General features: G+C 36.3%; 1 protein-coding gene across 1 annotated transcript; it reads left to right on the top strand.

Moving 5' to 3' along the window:
* Positions 1-5,716: 5,716 nt before the first annotated feature.
* Positions 5,717-18,668, top strand: LOC135093272 (uncharacterized). Its single transcript, XM_063992374.1, has 3 exons — positions 5,717-6,017; positions 7,754-7,898; positions 8,855-18,668. Exons 1-3 carry the CDS (start codon positions 5,871-5,873, stop codon positions 9,067-9,069), a joined length of 507 nt encoding a protein of 168 aa, XP_063848444.1. The 5' UTR covers positions 5,717-5,870; the 3' UTR covers positions 9,070-18,668.
* Positions 18,669-20,095: the final 1,427 nt, after the last annotated feature.

Raw genomic sequence — 20,095 nt, 5'->3', positions numbered from 1 at the left:
GGAAGCACCCCTTGTCTCATTGCACTCCCCTTCCTCCTCCTCCTTTTAGTCACCTTTTCTGATGTGCAGGGAATACAGTAATCCAGTCCAGCCATGAAGTGCATACTAGCTGTGATGGGTTTTGCAAATCATGAAGTAAGTTATCTATATGAATACAAATAACAGTAATCAATCAGAAAATGTTTGTGGATTCATTAATAAGTTATCCCATTCACTTCCTATGAATGTCAAAGTATATTTTTTTAGGAGCTTATTTTGTTCTGAATAAAGAGTCTAGAACACTAAGAACAATTTCATGTCATGTTGATGGCATGCCAGTGTTTCATAATAAAACAGAATTGATTGAATATGTAAAAAAAAAAAAAGTAAGAATTTATAATAATTTATTATAATAATGGAGTATTGAAGTATATTACAGCAGCTAGATAATTCCCCACTGGTGTTCAAGCTGTCATCTGTTATCACCAGTATGGAAGTCAGGAAAAGTCCAACAACTGGAAAAAAAAAAAAAAATAAAATAAATAAATATATATATATATATATATATATATATATATATATATATATATATATATATATATATATATATATATATATATATATATATATCAGTCTGCACAATATTAAATATGTTTCTTTTTATTTATTGAAAAAAATAAATGAATAAAAAAAATTAATAAAAAAAAATAAATTAAACTACAATTTTTAGACAAAATTAATAGCCTTTGCGTAATTATATAATTGCAATGTAAAGTAGGAGTGTGAAATTATTACACCACCAAGGGAACTGGTTTAGTGGTACTTGTCATCTGGCAGCCCTCATGATGTACATACTATACTACATCACTCCATTTTGATACATGATATATGGGACAGAAAAAAATATCCTTAATTAAAAAATTATACTAACTAGTACTTATAAATGTAAAATCCTTACAAGAAGTATTAAATAATGTACTTATAGATAGAATGCATGGCAGCAATGTGATAAGTTGTGGTTTACAAAATAAACTGACCAATTGTGAAAGTATTTTTTCAAGATGTTCTACTGTAACTGTGTTGGATCCTTCCTGCTTAGCTTGATGAGCAGCTCTCATTGCACCTTCTGTTATCAACAGTCTCATTACCTGTGTGGATAATTAATAAGATCATCATTACTGTGCATAAGACTTATTCATATTGAGTTTTGGTGCATTACAGGGATGAATGCATGATTGGTAAAGTGGCCTTGGGAGAATCTGTGGGAAATTCTAATACTGCTAACACCTAAGTGAGCTGCTATCATAGAAGAAAGGGTAACCATCCCAGGAACTTGCCTTTCAGAGCAAAATCAAATACTGTCATGGGTGACTGCAAAAACAATGACCTGACTTGGGGCATAAGTACATAAATGTGGATGCCTCACTTGTAATGTATAGTATCCATTAACTCCTTCACACCCAGGACGCAGACATCTGTGTCCTAGATACACTCGGTACCACCTGCCATGACGCAAGCATCCATGCCCTCAAGTATCAGTATGTATTGGGGGAGTAGTTTTTCATATCGTAGGCAGTAGGCTGGTATAGGCTACTGCTGGGATGAACATAAGACACACCCATCAAACAGTCATTGTCCTCACACATGACGTCATATTTACCCATCAACCAGTCGTTGTCTTCATCATGGTGTCATCTTAGCCACCTCACTTCTCCATAGACAAAGTGATCATACAGAATCAATATGCATGAAACAATTGATACAAAGAGATGTACGTCATTGCCTTACAGTGCCTTGCCATTACTGGAAACAGTGTGATTACATTTTGTGATCTTCTTTCAGCAATTTATGGAAATGTCGCACAGCAATGATCCAGACTCTGATGTGAATTTTTATGATACATTTTTTGCTGTGTGTGAGGTGTAATGGCAGGGGGCGATGTGGGGTGTTGGAGTGACTGTTGGCTGTGTGAGTGTGAAGAGGTTAAAACACAATGTAGATGTGTTGATCAATATGGGGTAGTGCAGTAAGATGTACGAGTACTTGTGGTGGAAGACAATTTGATTGTTAAGGGTTTTGCACTGGAGCAAATTCAAGATATTTTATAGCTTTAAACATATTCTGAAAACCACAAATCACAAGAGAGGACATGAGTACATAGACTGACATACATAAAACTGATGATACTGGCAAACTGTCAGTCTAACAATACAAGGATGAAAAGTGATGCAGTGACATAGAATTCAGTATGATGATAGTTATGATGGCAATGTCTTCCAATGAAAGTCCTCAATCTCAGTCTGTAATGGATCAGTATATTAATTTAGAATATTTGGAAATCAAAGCCAAGAGCAAGAAGCTTGGCAACAAACTTACCTCACCAACTAGCACTGTGGCATCAGCATTTATTTTAGTCTTGCTGTTCTCAAAGGATGACTTCAAGAACTCAAGTATTAGTTTCTGTAATGAGAGAGAGAGAGAGAGAGAGAGAGAGAGAGAGAGAGAGAGAGAGAGAGAGAGAGAGAGAGAGAGAGAGAGAGAGAGAGAGAGAGAGAATTTGTATATGATAAAGAGGTTGAATGTTTGCCAAAGCACCTCACTAAAAAGTCTTAATACATCAGAGATTTTATTATGGATGCCACAATTTCGTTCCTTCAGTTTTTGTGAATTAGGAAGCTGTACCTTATAACTTCCACACAATACAGTAACTTTCACTGGGTCCTTCACACCCCTGCGTGGAGCCCATTGACAAAGCCAAATAATTTAGGTACATCCAATATTAACAGCAGTAATATACACATTGCAAGAGTCCCTAGGAGAAACACATCATGACATAATGTATGTGTTCTAATGATTGTGCAACAATAGCTCTACACATAATCTATTCGTTTGTTTTGAATGAATATTTACTTACGTCTGTAAACTTCATCGTGACATCAGCATGTGGCTGCTTACTCTAGGCGTAATGTCAAGATGTGACATGCGTGTGAGAAGGAATGAGTGGTGTGTGATGTAGACGTCACAATGCTCGTCGAGATAGAGATTATGTTTATAGAAGGGAGCGGGAGTCTGCTGCTACCAGCTGTAGCGTGCCTGTGAAGCATTTAGAACGGCACTGTCCCACACACACCAGAAATCCCCAGAAGAGTGAAAATAGAAGGATGAAAGTTTAGCAGGACACTCAGAGAGGCAGATTGGGATATGTTCACAGAAGCGAGAAAGAAAGAATTAGGGATGACCATATAGCATGGAGAGATCGGTACATGAGCTGAATGAAATATTGTGGTGTGAGGAAAAACCAAAGGTGTAGAAGAGAGGGCATGCAGGTAGGAAAAAAAAAAAAAAAGTAAGGAAACGAAGAGACAGTGAAATGGTGAAATTGACAGGGCAAGGAAAGCGAGTATTGCAGAGAGAGAGAGAGAGAGAGAGAGGCGATGAATGAGGAGGGGAATAAATCCTGAGAGGAGATCGCAGAAAGAAAAACTAAAAAAGCGGAAAACGTAGATGAATTGATAATGAAAGGAGAAACGTGTAAAGAGAGGAGAAATGAAGGACGGGTAGTGGTGGTAAAGGAGTTTGGAAGGATGCGTGAAAGGAGGAAATTGAGTGAATGAGTTCCCTCAGCACGGTCTATTCAATTGAGCGTATGAGGGTAAGCACTAAGCAGTGGGATCGCTTGATTCCGACGGTTGGGTCTACAGCTAGCAGTTCACATATATATGCCTGAGAGAGAGAGAGAGAGAGAGAGAGAGAGAGAGAGAGAGAGAGAGAGAGAGAGAGAGAGAGAGAGAGAGAGATAATTGCTGAATTCAACCTATGCCCATGGATTGAATGGACAGAACAAAAAAGGGAAGTGTATTGGAAAGGTGGCTGATACGAAGAACAAGAGTTTTACAATGGTTTGTGACTTTGGACATCTGTACAGAATGGAGGAGCGACTGGTATAATTAACTGGGTCGCAACACGAAGAGTGTTAGATGAAAGAGGTATGTCTGTGGAACAAAGAGGAACGGTTGTGCGTGATAGGATGAATGGAGAGCGGTTGTGAATGCATGAATGGAGACTGCCGTGAGCCCTCTACGGGAGTTCGCCCGCATGGTCTGATCAGCAGGTGTCAGATGCGGGAAAGGGGATGGGTCCATTACGGAGCGGCAAGAGGTTAAATTAGTTCAGCCATTGGGTGACTGACCTTCGTGCTGAGGCAAGGAACGTACGTATCATCCTTGTGCAAGCCAAACCACCGAGGATCAGTTATCTTTCCCTTACAACCCGAGCCTAGAGCAGTGACTCTCAACCTTTTCTCTGACATTAAACTCGCTCAGGGTGATGTTGCTGTTTAACCATATACCTACTCGTATACTCACATACAAAAATGCACAACTGGTAAAAAAGGCGAAAAAAAAATTATTATTATGTTTTTACGTGTGTAGGGGATCGACCAAGGACACAAAAAGAATGAACGAATGAATTAATAGATGGATATATAAATAAATGCACAAAAAAAAAAATAGCGGGAAGTGCAGTTATCAAATTCAGAGAAGCAGAAGTCGTAAAAGATAGTACCGAAACATGACTGTCTTAACGTTGACTGCGTAAGAAAATAAAGACAGTGGAGAGAATACCCAACTTAACGGAGAAGATATGTATAATTTCTAGTTGAGATTTTTAGTGAAGGTCATTCTAAGTACATTCAGTCAAGAAAAGAAAGATAACTGAAGAAGAGGTAATAATTGTCTGAAAGGTTGTGTCGAGTGGATAAAAGAAGGAAGTGAGTATTTGAGGCAAGGTTTACCTGCCTCATTTGAAATTCCTGAAGTAATGGAGTAGGCGGTGTGTAAATTCTGCGTGTGATTTATTTGTTTGCTGATTGGCAAATGACGTTGAGAAATGCATAGTAGTAATTAGCGTAAAAACGCTTTGACTGAAGATAGTTTATGAATAACAAAACTTACAGTGCATGATAAGACAATCATGTGGAGCGCCACTGTTGATAATGTTAATTTTAGGATATTTTTTTTTTAGTTAAATAAATTAAGATTCTTAATTCGTAGCTTTTAATATAGGTCATGTCCATGACTTTACTCTTAGAAAAAAGACTAATACCTATAGTATACTGACATGACAAAAAATTGGCTGACGCACACTGACGGAGGCGTGGTTGTTCGATGAGTGTGTGTTAGGTGAATGCAGTGCACGTCCTGAACGTGTATTGCGTGGAATGTAGACTGGGTCACATGTTTAACTCATTTATTTATTAAGCTTTTATGGAGTGGTGTCATGTAAGGCCTGGGGCACCTTTCCTCAACCTGATCCTCACGCCGTGATGGTGCCCTGAACCGCCCTTGAAATTATGATGATCGTAATGCATATAGCCATTTATGTTTACTGGCAAGTCTGGCAGGTGATGATTCAGAGCGAGGATTTCGCTTTGTGCAATTTAAATGTCTTTCTAACGTTACCTCTCTCTTCTTGGTCTTTCTTTTTACAGATTCTGTAGTCACGATTTCCTCATGTTACCTTTATTTACTCCTATCAGAATATTGCAGTACTATAGTAAATACTTGTACGAGTATTCGTCTCATTTTTTTTTTCAATCATAACTGACCAGCATTTCTTTTTTTTCAGATTTCTGAAATGAAAGCGAGGAAATCCCCAATGATTTTCCTTGAATGATTTTTATTTATGTAACATTTAATTCATAAAGATAGAATCCGAGTTATCTCTCACACAGAGTTAGATCACCGAGGTCTGGAGTGTCGCCGAAACCTCTCACATCCGCTGACAAATAATTCCATGACGCCACTGTGCGTGTCGCTTCTGTGATAGGCCTGTCGTCCCCTTGATAGGCCTGTCTCGTGGCCGGACTGTGGAGCAGAGGAGGGACTCGAGACATGAAGAGATTCTGGCTGGAGGACGCGTGGCATTGGTCAAGCACTGCCAGAATGACCCTCCGCAGAGTGCCAGGGGGAGTCTGCTTGTACTACTTGTTCATCATTATTTTTGTACATTTCGTGCCTTCTTCGTCTATTGTAGGAGAGGTAAGAGACGCTCCATGATCAGGCTTGCCATGACATTACATGTATTATTCCATTCCTCAGGAGCGGATGTTGGGGGGGCGGGGGAGGGGATGAGTGGAGCCATGACAAGGATGACACCGCAGACTGTTAAAAGTACTGTTGTATTATAGTACTGCTACATTCAGTGAATTTCTTCAGTATTTTCCTTCTGTCATGTCATTTTTCAATTTCACTTGTATTTATTCTCCAGTTTTGAGTTGAGATTGCCTTGGAGGGAACATGCCACAGAAGTAACACAAGTAATTAGAAATTGTAGCAGTTAAAATTAAATGCACATTCCATGCATGCATTTATTATGACACCCATCAATTGCTTTATTTGTGATTTTATGAAGTGACAAGGATGCATCAGATAACAGTCAAGACCACTCCTGCCACACAACTCGGCCACAGCCATAGCATAATCACACCCACTCACTGACTCTTAGCACTGCCCTCCCTTGGCCCAGCTGATCCTCTGCAGTGTGGCACACAAAGGTTTCACGAAAACTATTACTTAGATTAGGATTTGATCAAAGAGTTTGAAGATTGTTTCTGTTGCTAACAAGTCATGTAGGAGCAGCAGGAGCAAGGAGTTGGTGTCATAAGTCAGCATGCCAAGTGATGCTGTGCAGTCTTCAGTGAGATGTGTTGTGCTTGTTTTTGCGATATGATTAATGTGCTTATTTGAGATATCAATGAATCTGAAAAATGAACGGAGAACAAAAAAATCAGATTCTGTTTCAGGAACTCAGCATTAGAGATCCTTGGAATGATGTAGCAGGCTTATGACATTGAAACAGTCTACTGAACAATATGTTTTAAGTTGCACCTTTCTTCAAGAGACAGATTGTCACTAAGAAGTTAGAAATCCTCCTTGTGCACAAAACCCATAAATGTCCTATAAATTGAAGTTGTTTGTGATGACCATGGAATCACCATTCACTGCCAAGGAAATTGCTAACATTGTCAGTGGGTCATTTGGAAAATTTAGTGCAATTATCTCATTAAATCTAAACATTCACTTTGTTATCTCAGCATGACAATATGCCTGTGCGCACCACAGAAAACATGTGTGGACTTTTCACCTACACACTCAGTACTCTCAGGATTTGATTCCCTGTGACTTCTTCCTCTTCTTTGAGGTGAAGTTCAAGATGAAGGCAAGCCGTTTTAACAATGAGATCCTGAGCAAATTGTTGACCATGATTGAAGTGAAGAACAGAACATCTGTGGTGTTGCTATTGAGGCAGAAACACTTTGTATTGCTGCACAAGATGGCTACTTTGAGGGACTGATGATGAAAATTGAATAAGGTATAGTTTTCAGTTTTCATAAATGTAGTCTCAGAACATTTTGATCACACAAATTTTCCATGTGGCAAAAAAATCATTCATCTGGCTATATCATAGTGGTGAATATTTATTGATGTGTACTTGGGTAAACTCATCTCTGATGATAGTGTAGATTAATTTGATCATAATGGTTCAATTGATGCTTTGGTGACATTGATTATGTTCATGATAAGGGGAGTAAGGAAGAGGGCAAAGAACAGGAACATCCTCCAGTTTGGAAGTTTCCTCAAAGTTAAGTAATTGTTGCTGGACTGCTGGGAAGGAGCTCCAAGTATACATTTTAAACTCATCTATGAACATGTTTCAAGGATCCATATTTGTGAGAAAAAATATATGCAAGGTAAAAATTTCTTTTTTTTTCCAGACTTGTGGCATCCATAAGCCTTCACCATGTTCAACTAATGAAATATGTGTGCAAGTGAATGAGACTTCAGCAATATGTGAGTGTTTGCCACATTTTGAGGTTAATGAAGCAACAGGCAAATGTGAATACCCCAAGCCTCCACCAGGTATGTTGTTCCTCTTACACCAATGCACTAAGATATTAAATGGGTTGAGTTGTAATGATGCTGTTAGTTTTGTAGCATGTTTTTGTATTTGCCTATCCATTTTCAGTGAATTTTTATGACTAGCAATCAAGTTTTAGGATTAAATTTGTATGGTGGTTAATAAATCCAACTGGAACCTTCTTAGAATTGTATTCATTTGTTCTATTTCAAGTTTAAATTAACTTAGGTAGCTTTATAATGAATATCATGAATGAAGGTTTACTACACAAAGCTTTGTAATTATACTTACTGCTCACGGTCGCTATCATGGGAGCACCCATCGGTGGCCAAACAACTCAGGGATTTGTGGCAAGTGAGAGACTCTAGGGGGGACTCATTACATCCACAAGAGTCTCCAGACAAAAGAACCTTACCATCCAGAGGGCTTTCTACAACTGGACTTAACCACAGTTGAGCTAACATCAGTGCTGTTTACCACTCATACACAGAAATCAAGCCTTTTCTTCCATAACAAAGCAATATTGCATCTGTGAATCCCCAGGATTCCCATCATCATTTGGTAAATGAAAGATATGACAAGGATGAGCAGGTATCATGCCTTCTTGTAAGCACTACTTAGAAATATTGAAAAAAATTTATCTGAAGGTGAGATTGAGAGGTCACTGCCAGGCTGGCAGATTGAACTACTGACTGGAGAATAGAAGGACAGTGCCTTAGACCTCTCTCTCTCTCTCTCTCTCTCTCTCTCTCTCTCTCTCTCTCTCTCTCTCTCTCTCTCTCTCTCTCTCTCTCTCTCTCTCTCTCTCTCTCTCTCTCTCTCTCTCTCTCTCTCTCTCTCTCTCTCTCTCTCTCAGAACACATTTGAAAGTGAATACTTCATGGTTTCAGTCTTTTTTTTATTTCAGCAGGTTATCTGTATTTTGATGCATGTTCTTAGATATGTCTATTGTCCACAGAGCCACCAGGGAACCACTTGGGCTTGGCACTGGGTCTGGGTATCACGGTTTTCCTCTTGCTGGTGATTCTCATCCTGATTGTGCTGCATCGCAAATTTGGTCTATTTTCTGGTATGTGTGACCGTTTTCCTTCCCTCCGCCACCTCACTATTAGAAGTGGAGACATTATTATGGTGGACAATGATGATGAGCCAGATATTAATCCCATAGCCTGATGATGTTAAGCATTGAGGATGTGGCAGATGTTTATCTCATAGCCTGAGGAATATTTTATTCCATAATCAGTGATGTGTTTGGGAAAAATGGTTATCTCAGTTTTAAGAGCTGTTCCTCACATTGTGATGAGAGATACTTGCTGATATCAGTTATGAAAGTATTAAGTGAAACACTACTGATTTTACTTTTAAGATGCAAAGTATGTTTTATGTAATTGTTTTATAGGAACAAGGTGCACTTCTTGGTTGTGTTTTTAGAGTGAATCACAGAGAGGCTGATAGAGTTGTAGGTTTTGTTGCATAGGGTAATTTTTCAATAATTGTATTTAATTGTATTTTTACTAGTTTCAGCATGTGATATTTATTGATATAGATCCATGCCATAGAGCAAGTTGACTGGTATTAGCTTTAACATTATGGGGAATACCCATCATGAATTGGATATGCTATATGAAACTTTACTGAAAATTATATATTGTCTGTAATTCCTTGTGGGAAGTCTACCATAATGAGATGCTTGCTTTTATTGGTGAAGCAAATGAAGGACAAGTATTATATTGTAATTACTGAATGAAGTCAAGAAGTCAGGCAAGTCTGTCATTCTTCATTAAGGTAATTAGCACAAAAGTGTCATTTCTGTCAGACCACTTCTCCAGGATCTGAACTCAAACCACCCATCCGTCAGCCTGTGGATACTCTGTATCTTGTCCATCTGGCACACAGGAAAGTTTGTTCTATCTCAAGTGTTTCCTATCTTAAGATCATCATCATTATGTCTTGTATCATTCTGGTCTGGTGTTGCTGTCTATTGAAGATACATCTGTGTTGATTTCCTGTAGCTGATTAGAATGTATCCCTCAAAAGCGGATAAAAATGCCTGGAAGCAAAGATATACATGTGATGCCTGACACTGTTTACAGATCACTCTTTGTCTTAATGATTTTGCAGGCAGTAGCATTGTTGTTTGGGTGGGCTGTCACATTGCCATCTTTATATGCTTTCATACATAAGCAATAGCAAGAAAATGACTTAAGATGAACAAATGAAGTAAGTGGTTTTAATGAGCTGCCTGATTTCATTGCAGAAGTGTACAGTGCATGAATGAAATACCAAATAATGAATATCTCAGACTTTCTTAAAGTTGTTTCAAGGACTTGGAATAAAAAAGAATATACACATCTGATCCATGGATATATATTCTTAGCTTATCACTTTGTTTAACCCTCACCCCAACTGATCAGGATAAATTCCCCAGTGCTCCCATGGATGTGTAAACATAACTTGTACTTTTGAACAAGAATACTTTGGGTAGTCATCCATTGCTCTTGCAATGGATGAAATTAAATTTCTGAACAAATAATCTTTAATCATTCTTAAAATATATGTATATGCTTGACTCAAACATGGAAGAATGATTGAGCATTATGGTAATATTTATTATTGTGCATTACACAGTTGACTACTAAATACAAACAGACTGCTGTGTATATGCAGTTGGAAAGAGAAATTGAAACTTTAACAGGAATGCAAGAAACGTGAAGAATCAAAAGAGCTGCCAGTCATCTTTTATTTCCATTCCTTTAAAACATTTGGTTGCACATATTCTGCAGTAAAGGACCAGCCTCCCAATTTGCTCTCAAAACACACACACACACACACACACACACACACACACACACACACACACACACACACACACACACACACACACACACACACACACACACACACACACACACACACACACACACACACACACACACACACACACACACACACACACACACAGTAAATGATACAAATGTAATGTTTGGAGCATATTTAACTTTATGATATTCTCATATATATATATATATATATATATATATATATATATATATATATATATATATATATATATATATATATATATATATATATATATATATATATATTGTTTAACAGTGTAACATCGTCCAATTATTTTCTGACTTAAGCTATGGGCAATTTAATTATTGTTATTACTGCTAACACACACACACACACACACACACAGACACACGCACACACACACACACACCATAGTTATTATTGAGGTCCAAATATTATTTAACCTCAGCCCTCCCCTGCTGTGGGAATATCTGCCTGGTATATTATTATTATTATTATTATTATTATTATTATTATTATTATTATTATTATTATTATTATTATTAATTTATTTGTTTATTAATATTAATATTATTATTATTATTATTATTATTATTATTATTATTATTATTATTATTATTATTATTATTATTATTATTAAAAATTTTGATTTATGCATATTTATGCATGTATATGATGGTGCCACATTCATTTCCTAGAGAAATATAGGTATTTTTGCCACTGAATCAAATTTTACCATATTTTACCTGAACTAATATTTATTTTATTTTATTTTTTATTTATTTATTTTTTTCAATGTATCTGCAGTTGTGCTGTGTACTATTTCAATGAGTAATGATGTTTTTAACCTCTGAGCACTTGATTTTTCTTCCTATGAAAAGAAGTATCTCTGATTTCTGCACTCTCAAGAAATGCCTTTCATAGGGTGAGTGTTTGATGTGATTTTATGTATTTATCTATGTAATTAGTGTATCAATTTTGAAAAGTTTGGTGAACTGTGATAATTTTATACAGATATATACTGTAGTAGTGCTGCTTTGCAGTTTTTCTTTCATTGTTGGTATTTCTCACTTATGCTGCTTAAGCTTGTGCCTCTGTTATACATTGGACAAAGGCAGACAAAACACTTGTTTGAGCTAGTCCTTGGCAGGAGCAAGATAAGAATCTAAGGGAGCAAATGGTTTAATGGAATAGTTTACTAATCAAATGTAAGTAGCCAAGGAGAATGATCATTCACACACTGCTGGAAAGTAAAGTACCATGTGTGGTAAGTATAGATTATTGCTAACCATTAGAAGAATGAATTTGTATCAGTCACTGAGCTAAATGGATCAAGTAACCAGTCCTTTCTCTGCATGAGCTTCTGTCACGAGCACCAGTAATTCAGGCTCCACCAATTTGTGGTAAAAAATGAAAAAGGAAAAAAAAAAACTTGGTAGATCTCACTGTGGTCTCAGTATATGCAAGAATTATATAATATGAAGAAAGGTAGGCCCAATGAGAAGTCTCATATTTTGAATAATTAATCAAATGTTACATTTAATTTCATGAGTCCCTTTTCTTTCTTAAAATCCAAGATCTTAATTACTTAACTCTTTCATGATAAGAATGCACTAAACCAACAATGTAACTCAATAGTAATGTCATATTGAATTCAGTGAGAAGACTGAAAAATTGAGAAACTGTACTCACTAAGATGAGTGACAAAAAGATGTGAGGTGGGAGTTACCTGTCTGGAAAAGGAGAGATCTTTGAAGGAGGGGGATAGGTATATTTGATATGTGTGTGTGTGTTTCATTACAGAAACAATACACCAGCTATCTCCCTATTTAGTATACTATGCAAAAGGTACTTGTACTAAAGCTTGTAAATTTATATAACACATGACAGCAACTGGCTACGGATCAGCTCTCCTCTATATTCCTACTTCACCAGACACACACACTGTGCAGGATATTCCATTGGCCTCCATATAAATTGCATAAGGTGATTTCTTATTGCATACAAAGAAATGTAATCATACGTAGGACATTGGAATATATGCACTTTCATATGTTCTGAAATTGCATATTGTGAGACCATGGTGTACTGTAATGCAACAAATCAGTGTTAGTTGTAACTTTATAAGTGGATAACTGAACCATTTGCTCATCCCCAACTGACACTCCCTTCATATTCATCATGAGTCCTGTCTAGAAATTCTAACATTAAGGATATTATCATTGTTTTATAGATTATCTAGACTTTGGGTACTTCGTGATAGTCCTAAAACTGTGGGCTCTTCAAAAGTTGATGAGATGGTGTAGCAGTTTTATGTAAGACCTCAGGAAATGTGACTCTTTCTTGTTCCATAGTTGTCTGAGCTGTCTGTATGGGTACATCTTGTGCACTTGGCATCCTCAGGATAGATCCATTCAGTACTAAACATGATGGACTAGAATGGTTTGAGACAGCAGTCAATTTGGTAATTATCTGCACTGGAATCATGCAATTGGATTATTGATTTCAGATAAGCCAGTCTTCATAAGTTTTGCCATGATTTTGTTTGGGTTATTGTGGAGTCAGTTGCGGTCATCGTGTTATAGTGGGCTATGGCCCTGTACTTTGGTGCGCATGTCATAGGTTCGAATCCACAGAGATGTTGGGAGCTATGTGGCCTTAGTTGCTTAGCTTGCCATTACAAGTAATTCTCTTCTGTTGTGGGTATTCCCACATTGGAATTAAATTCACAGAATTTATTTCCGTTTTTCTGTGGTGTCAGTCGTCCTATCTTCCTTCAGTTGTGGAAGAGGTTTGATGGCCATATATTCCTCATAGTTACTATGCCTACCATTTGGCATGAGAAATAGATTTATGGTGAAGTAAATTTGTATATCTAAGCACATTCTCAGCAAACTCCAAAAATGATAAATGGGGGACTTATGCACAGCACTTTTATACAGAAATATATATTGAATTACTATATCTTGCTTTTATGAGATTGAGAAAGGATTATAGAAATATGGGTAGAAACCAGTGAACCTCAATAATTTACAAACATAGTTAGTACTTATTGACCGCTGTTGTTAACAAGTTTCATTAAGATGTAGGCATTTCTTCAATGAATTTATCACAAGTGAGAAAAAATAGAAAAAGTGTATATTTTACCAAGTTTCTGAGTCACTTTTACCAGCTGCCATTTCTGGATTAGTTTCTTCAGTCCCTATGTGTATATGATAATTTTCACACCACCTTGTGGTATAGGCAGTTGCGGTGCACTCTGGAGTACCAAGCTCCTTGGCAGTAGTAATAGAATGTTGTCTTCCATTTTAGTATCACCTGACAAGAAAAATTCAGCTATCTTAATTATGATAAAGAATCCTGCTTTATAAACATCAGAGTCATAGACAACTAAGTGTAAGAAACCATATGTTGTTGAGTTTTTAGGAAGAGTATACTTGCTTCATGACTTGGAGTGACTTACCACATCATGCAAATCTGTTCATTGCAGTCTTTTTTAAGCATTTTTGTATTAGTAAGTGTAGCATTTATGCTTCAATACACATCATATGATTTTATTCATATTGTGGGTAAAAACAAAGGGTATAATATGGCAACTCTGTGCCTCACACAGTTGTACCCTGACACAACCCTTCACTCTTACTGGATGGATTTGAGATAGAAATTTAAGAATTTTGATTGTCACTTTGCTTACCTTGTCTACACCCACAATTAATTGTACTGCACTTGGAGGTCTTTAAGGAATATTGTGCAATTAAAGTTGATCTGTTGTTATCATGTCATAGTTGTTTGGTACACTTATTTTTATAAAGAATATATTATATACTAATTTATTAGCTTGTCTTTCTTCCTTATAATTGTTAGTAAACAGTATTGCAGCTTATTTTTTTCAGGAGAATGTCACACATGGTGGTGAAATTTTACCTCAGCTTGATTTTATATACATACTATGTTACAGAGTAATATTCATTCAGAATATTTTTGTATACATCTAGGGATCAACAAGAACATTTTCTTTTTGGAGGTCACTGAATCTTATTTCTAAAGGCATGACGTTTTATGGTTTTCTTTCCTGTGTGTGTGTGTGTGTGTGTGTGTGTGTGTGTGTGTGTGTGTGTGTGTGTGTGTGTGTGTGTGTGTGTGTGTGTGTGTGTGTCCTCATATGTATTACATGAGCAACAGAGCTAGAGGAGGTACACACCATGACCCAGGACTCCTAACCTACAAGGGTCATGCACCTTTACCTTTGCAATGGAGAATATTAGTAGAAAACATTTCCATTAGATCATCATGAAAGGCCACCGAATCATATTTCATTCAAGGCTCCACATTCCCAGCAGCCTTGAGCACCACACACTGTCTGTGCATTGTCAGTACATGCTTACTTATAAGTAACTTCCTTCTTTCCAGAGATTACAATGTACATAACTCTATACTATTTATGCTTTTGAAATATGCTTGATGATTGAGGTTTATTCTTTGAGTGAAAATTTGTTTTATAGTTTAATTTTGTTTAATTTAATTTTGTTATAGTTTTGAATGATTCTGTGTAATCTTTGAAACTCACTTGAAGATGGATTGAATTAATGATTTTTCATTTATGAAGTAACTACATTTAACGTGGAAATGATGATTGCATCAATTTTTTATACTTAAGGTGTTCTTGATTTTAACTTTTCTTATTATTACCAGTTCAGAAAATATGTTTATGTGATACTTCTCTGTAAACGGAATATTTTAGAAGAGAACTTTAATACATTTGATGGTATACTTGTTTAAATATATTCCAATTTTCTGAAAATGTTTGTTGTAGCTGTGTGCACTAATGGGCTTGTGTTAAATGCTAATACTGTAATCTTGGCATGAATCCTTAATATCTGTGTGTGATGCAGTACCAACATCCCATAGCATTCCTGGTTGTCCTCATAGGCAACAAACTGATGCCCTGCAGAGATATAGGGCATTAGGATTTTGATGGTGTGACCAAAAGAGCAGAATGATGCTTGAAGTGAGAATCAGTGCAGATTTCAGAATTGTACACTTGAAAATTGTTTTAAGCAAGTAAGTTAATGTGTTTAAAGGAATATTTACTGGGAATATATAGCTTATTCACTAAATATTTTCAAGTTACTTTGTAATACGTAAAACTGGAAGTGATCATCATTTTTGCTTAAAACTTTTCCACATCAGTAAGGTCCCTCCATAGTGAACTCTTCCTCATTGAAGTTCTGAATTACAAGCTTTTTATTAGTTAAATTAAATCTTGATAACAAAATTTGGGTTGTTATTCTAAATTTGAAATATCCATTGGATACAAACATGAAAAAGAGAGAGAGAAAAAAATATCTCAGTGTTTTGAAACCTTTTCAAGACTGAGTGATAAGGGTGGCAGGCTGAAGTGGTCTGATAGCAGACACATCTCTTGATGTGGAAGGTTGAATGTTGTGCTTTCTTGATGATTTTAGGTTTTAATTCTTATCCATGAGTTGGCAAAGTAGTAGAGTGAGAAAGGCATTGACCTTATAATTGAAGAAGGGAATAGTTTTGAGTTGAGAATATAGGAAAACAAGTAGCAATAGTTTTATCCCCAATTTCAGTTTCAGTGTCCTAGAAAGTGAGAAACTAAGAGGGACACACACACACTGAATGCTCTTAGTAATATACAGAAGATGCTTACAGATAGTTGCTGAAAGAAACTTCTTATTTTATTAGTTTTTATCGAGAGCTCCATAACATTAAGATGAAGTCCAAAAAGAAAGTGTTGGTAATATATGGAATGACTAGTGTTTCTATTTAAGACTTGCCTACACATGAGGGATCCGCAAAGAGGGCTGAAGGAATATTATGTGTTGCTCTTGAAAATTTCGTATAAATAACAAAAAAATGCACTTCCAACAGTGAAACTTGATTGGTTTTTGGAGGTTTAAGGAGAAGACATACTACTGAATTTAATGGATGATCAAATTTATGTAATATTTAAATGTCAAATGTTTCTCAGTTTTAGGATATTTTGTGTTATGAAATTTTGATGTTTGTCAAGGTCATGTGATTTTATATGAATAAATTTAACACTAGTTACGATGGTGACATACTTACAGGTAGTATTATGTACATGAACTTGCACTAGAATGTTCCAATAGTGAAAAAGAGGTGCATCTTAGGAGAATTGATCTGATGAAGATTACACTACACAATGGGCATGCTGCTTTTATATAATTTGATTAATTTATTGATGTTACACCAAAATATTTATTAAAGTTTTCTGACACATTGCATTTCTTTATGTATAGTTTTACTGGAATTTAGCTGATCCACAAGTATTTTGTAAACATTGCTAAAGTAAAATAATTTCAGAAGTACAGTAAAATCCCTCTTATCCTGCATCAACGGGACCGCCGACATGCCGGATACTTGATTAGAAGTGAAATTATGTCCACAATCACCACCCTACACTCACGCATCTAACCTTAACAAAGATCAGCTGATCGCCGTGCCGCGCGTTGCCACCGGCACTGCCACCTCACACTCACCAACACACAGTTGTAGCATTGGGCCTGTAATTGTGACTCCTTCTGATCTTTTCAAGCTGAACCACTCGTATAACACTTTGTCCATAATTTCACCACGATGATACTGCAGTGTGTGACGATTTTCCGCTGTCTTTGGGGTGTCGGTGGCTTTCATGTAATCCCGCAACTTTTTTGTTTGGGATTTAATGTCGTAAATAGTTGATGAGCCCACACCATATTCCGCCATTAGTTGCTGTCTGCTTTCACCTCTCTCTAATCGTCGACAAATGTCTACCTTCTGCTTAAGTGTAAGCACAACATGCTTCCTCTTTTCTACAACTTTAGGCATGATGAAGGCGTCAGGCGATAAACAGTGCACACGCGGGATTGAGTCACTGAGTAAACACAGTGCAGTGGGCCGCGGGTGGCGTAAAGCAGTGCACTTTGGTGGCGAGGGGACAAAGTATGCCTCGCGCGGGAATTTTAATCGATTTTATGAGTACACATTGATTTTTTATTGATTTTAAGGTTCGGGAAAAATGTGCCGGATACTTGAAGCTGCCGGATACTCGAATGCTGGATGAGAGGGATTTTACTGTATGTACTTTGATGTAGTGGTGGCCACGGAGTGCACAGATAGTCAGTCAAGGTAGCAAGGACTCACTGTCCTGCTTTACTTGTGTGAGGTGCACAGGGTGAACACAGGAAAACACTTGAATCAGATTACAAAGAGAAGTGAAAGTGAGTTGAGCAGTTCTGTATTTTTGTAGTTTTAATCCCATATGTTAATTTTTCATAATCTAAAGCCATAGAAATGTGATGTTAGGATTTGTGAATGGCAGTAGCCATAAGCTTGATATTGTTATTATTATTCATCGATGAATTTCAAAATGATATGTTGGACTTAGCTCCGACAAGGTGTGTTATTAGAATTATTTACTTTCTGTATTGGAAATAAGATATTTAAAGGTAATTAAAGATGTCCAATGCATCTCAGTCCTGCAATGGTCATAATGTACCTGGAAAATATATTTTTTGTTCCAATTGATTATGCTGACCATACTATTGTAGATATAGAAAGTAATCTCCATTAAATCATGGAAGACTATTCTTAGGAGTATACAAACATGTCCACAAGAGGATAGTTTTCTCTGAAGCATTTGCAGGCATCAGTCTCATGCTGGCCTGTTGTCAGGGAGCTACTGAGATACCAAGCATGATTATGATGTCAACAATTGGCCACAGTATTATGGTGTGAATCACAAATAGTACTTCAGAGTGCTTTTCCCACTAATTCTGGGACACCCTCTTTACTTTTTTGCACACTGTATATTAGTACACACACACACACACACACACACACACACACACACACACACACACACACACACACACACACACACACACACACACACACACACACACACACACACACACACACACACACACCTCAGATACAACCATGTGATATTTGGAATGGTTTAAAATTAGAGAAAATTATAAAAATATGAAATTTGCATAAATTGTTCAAAGTAGGTCACTAAACCAAAGTGGTGGGCATGACAGTGTGTGTGTGTGTGTGTGTGTGTGTGTGTGTGTGTGTGTGTGTGTGTGTGTGTGTGTGTGTGTGTGTGTGTGTGTGTTTATATATATATATATATATATATATATATATATATATATATATATATATATATATATATATATATATATATATATATATATATATATATATATATATATATATGTGTGTGTGTGTGTGTGTGTGTGTGTGTGTGTGTGTGTGTGTGTGTGTGTGTGTGTGTGTGTGTGCTTTATTAACTATGGTACAAATTGTGTGTTATTGGATAATAACTTGTAGAAAATCCTAACAATACATTACCAATTCTTCATGCAGAGGGTAACTTCTGATTGGGAAGTGATCAGCAACAAAATCAAACTCACCATATGCTATTTAATGATTGCTAAAAAAAGAAAAAGGAAAAAAAAAGTAAAGTTTTATATCTATATCTTATCTTTAACTTGGTTTTTGTTCTTTTTCTGTTATCCAAGGTTTATATTTTGATAGTGTATGTTTTTTCCCATTAATATTAATGAAATGTATATTATGGTTTAGTTTATTAATAGTTTTATGCTCTATGCTTACATATTTCTTTAGATGAATATGTATTTGTTCATATTTAGGGGATAATAAATTTCATAGAATAATTTCATATTTTATTTGATTTCATAAAAAAAAAAAAAAAATGGAATATCCATGATTATTCTTAAGTACAAAATGCTCTGCTATATAATATGCACACAGGTACATTGGTCTACCTATGTACCTGTAGTACTTATCTTTCTTTCTATCAGTCCATGCATAAAGGTTAAGTTGGGTTGTGTAATGTGGGTTGGCCAAGGTTTCATCCAAAAAATGTACCCACGTGAGGGTGAATGAACGTGGCAAAAATACTGACTGCCAACATGGTATATCACTTGTTAACAGCTAAGAAAAGTGTTTTCTGTGGACTATAAGAAGCAGGAAGTGGAAGAATGAGTGGATTAAGAATGTAGTGAGAAATGCCATTATAATTAATTGGGTGTACCAATTGTTCAAGGGGAGAAAGATTGTGTATGACTGATGAATTATTTAAAAAAAACAGAAAGGGAGAGATTAGAGTCAGATATGAGAGTGGAAAAGTGAGATAGAGCAATGAAATAAGTAAGATTGAGAAGAAGAATGAAATGACATGAAAAAAGACAAATGGTGCAAAGAGAAAGAAGCTCCAATGTTTGAAAAGGGTATGAATAAAATATGGGAAATTATCTGCTCTTCACAGTGTATGAATGTGAATGCTAAGAATTACAGATGGTCTGATTCCTGC

This window comes from Scylla paramamosain, chromosome 42 (assembly GCF_035594125.1).
Source record: "Scylla paramamosain isolate STU-SP2022 chromosome 42, ASM3559412v1, whole genome shotgun sequence".
Taxonomy (NCBI): Eukaryota; Metazoa; Arthropoda; class Malacostraca; order Decapoda; family Portunidae; genus Scylla; species Scylla paramamosain.
This window is presented reverse-complemented; position numbering and strand designations above follow the sequence as displayed.

Excerpts from the sequence above, each read along its gene's own strand:
- LOC135093272 (XM_063992374.1), top strand. The coding sequence starts at position 5,871 with ATGAAGAGATTCTGGCTGGAGGACGCGTGGCATTGGTCAAGCACTGCC. Across the intron at positions 6,018-7,753 it reads CTTCGTCTATTGTAGGAGAG|ACTTGTGGCATCCATAAGCC; the intron begins GTAAGAGACGCT and ends TTTTTTTTCCAG. Across the intron at positions 7,899-8,854 it reads ATACCCCAAGCCTCCACCAG|AGCCACCAGGGAACCACTTG; the intron begins GTATGTTGTTCC and ends TATTGTCCACAG.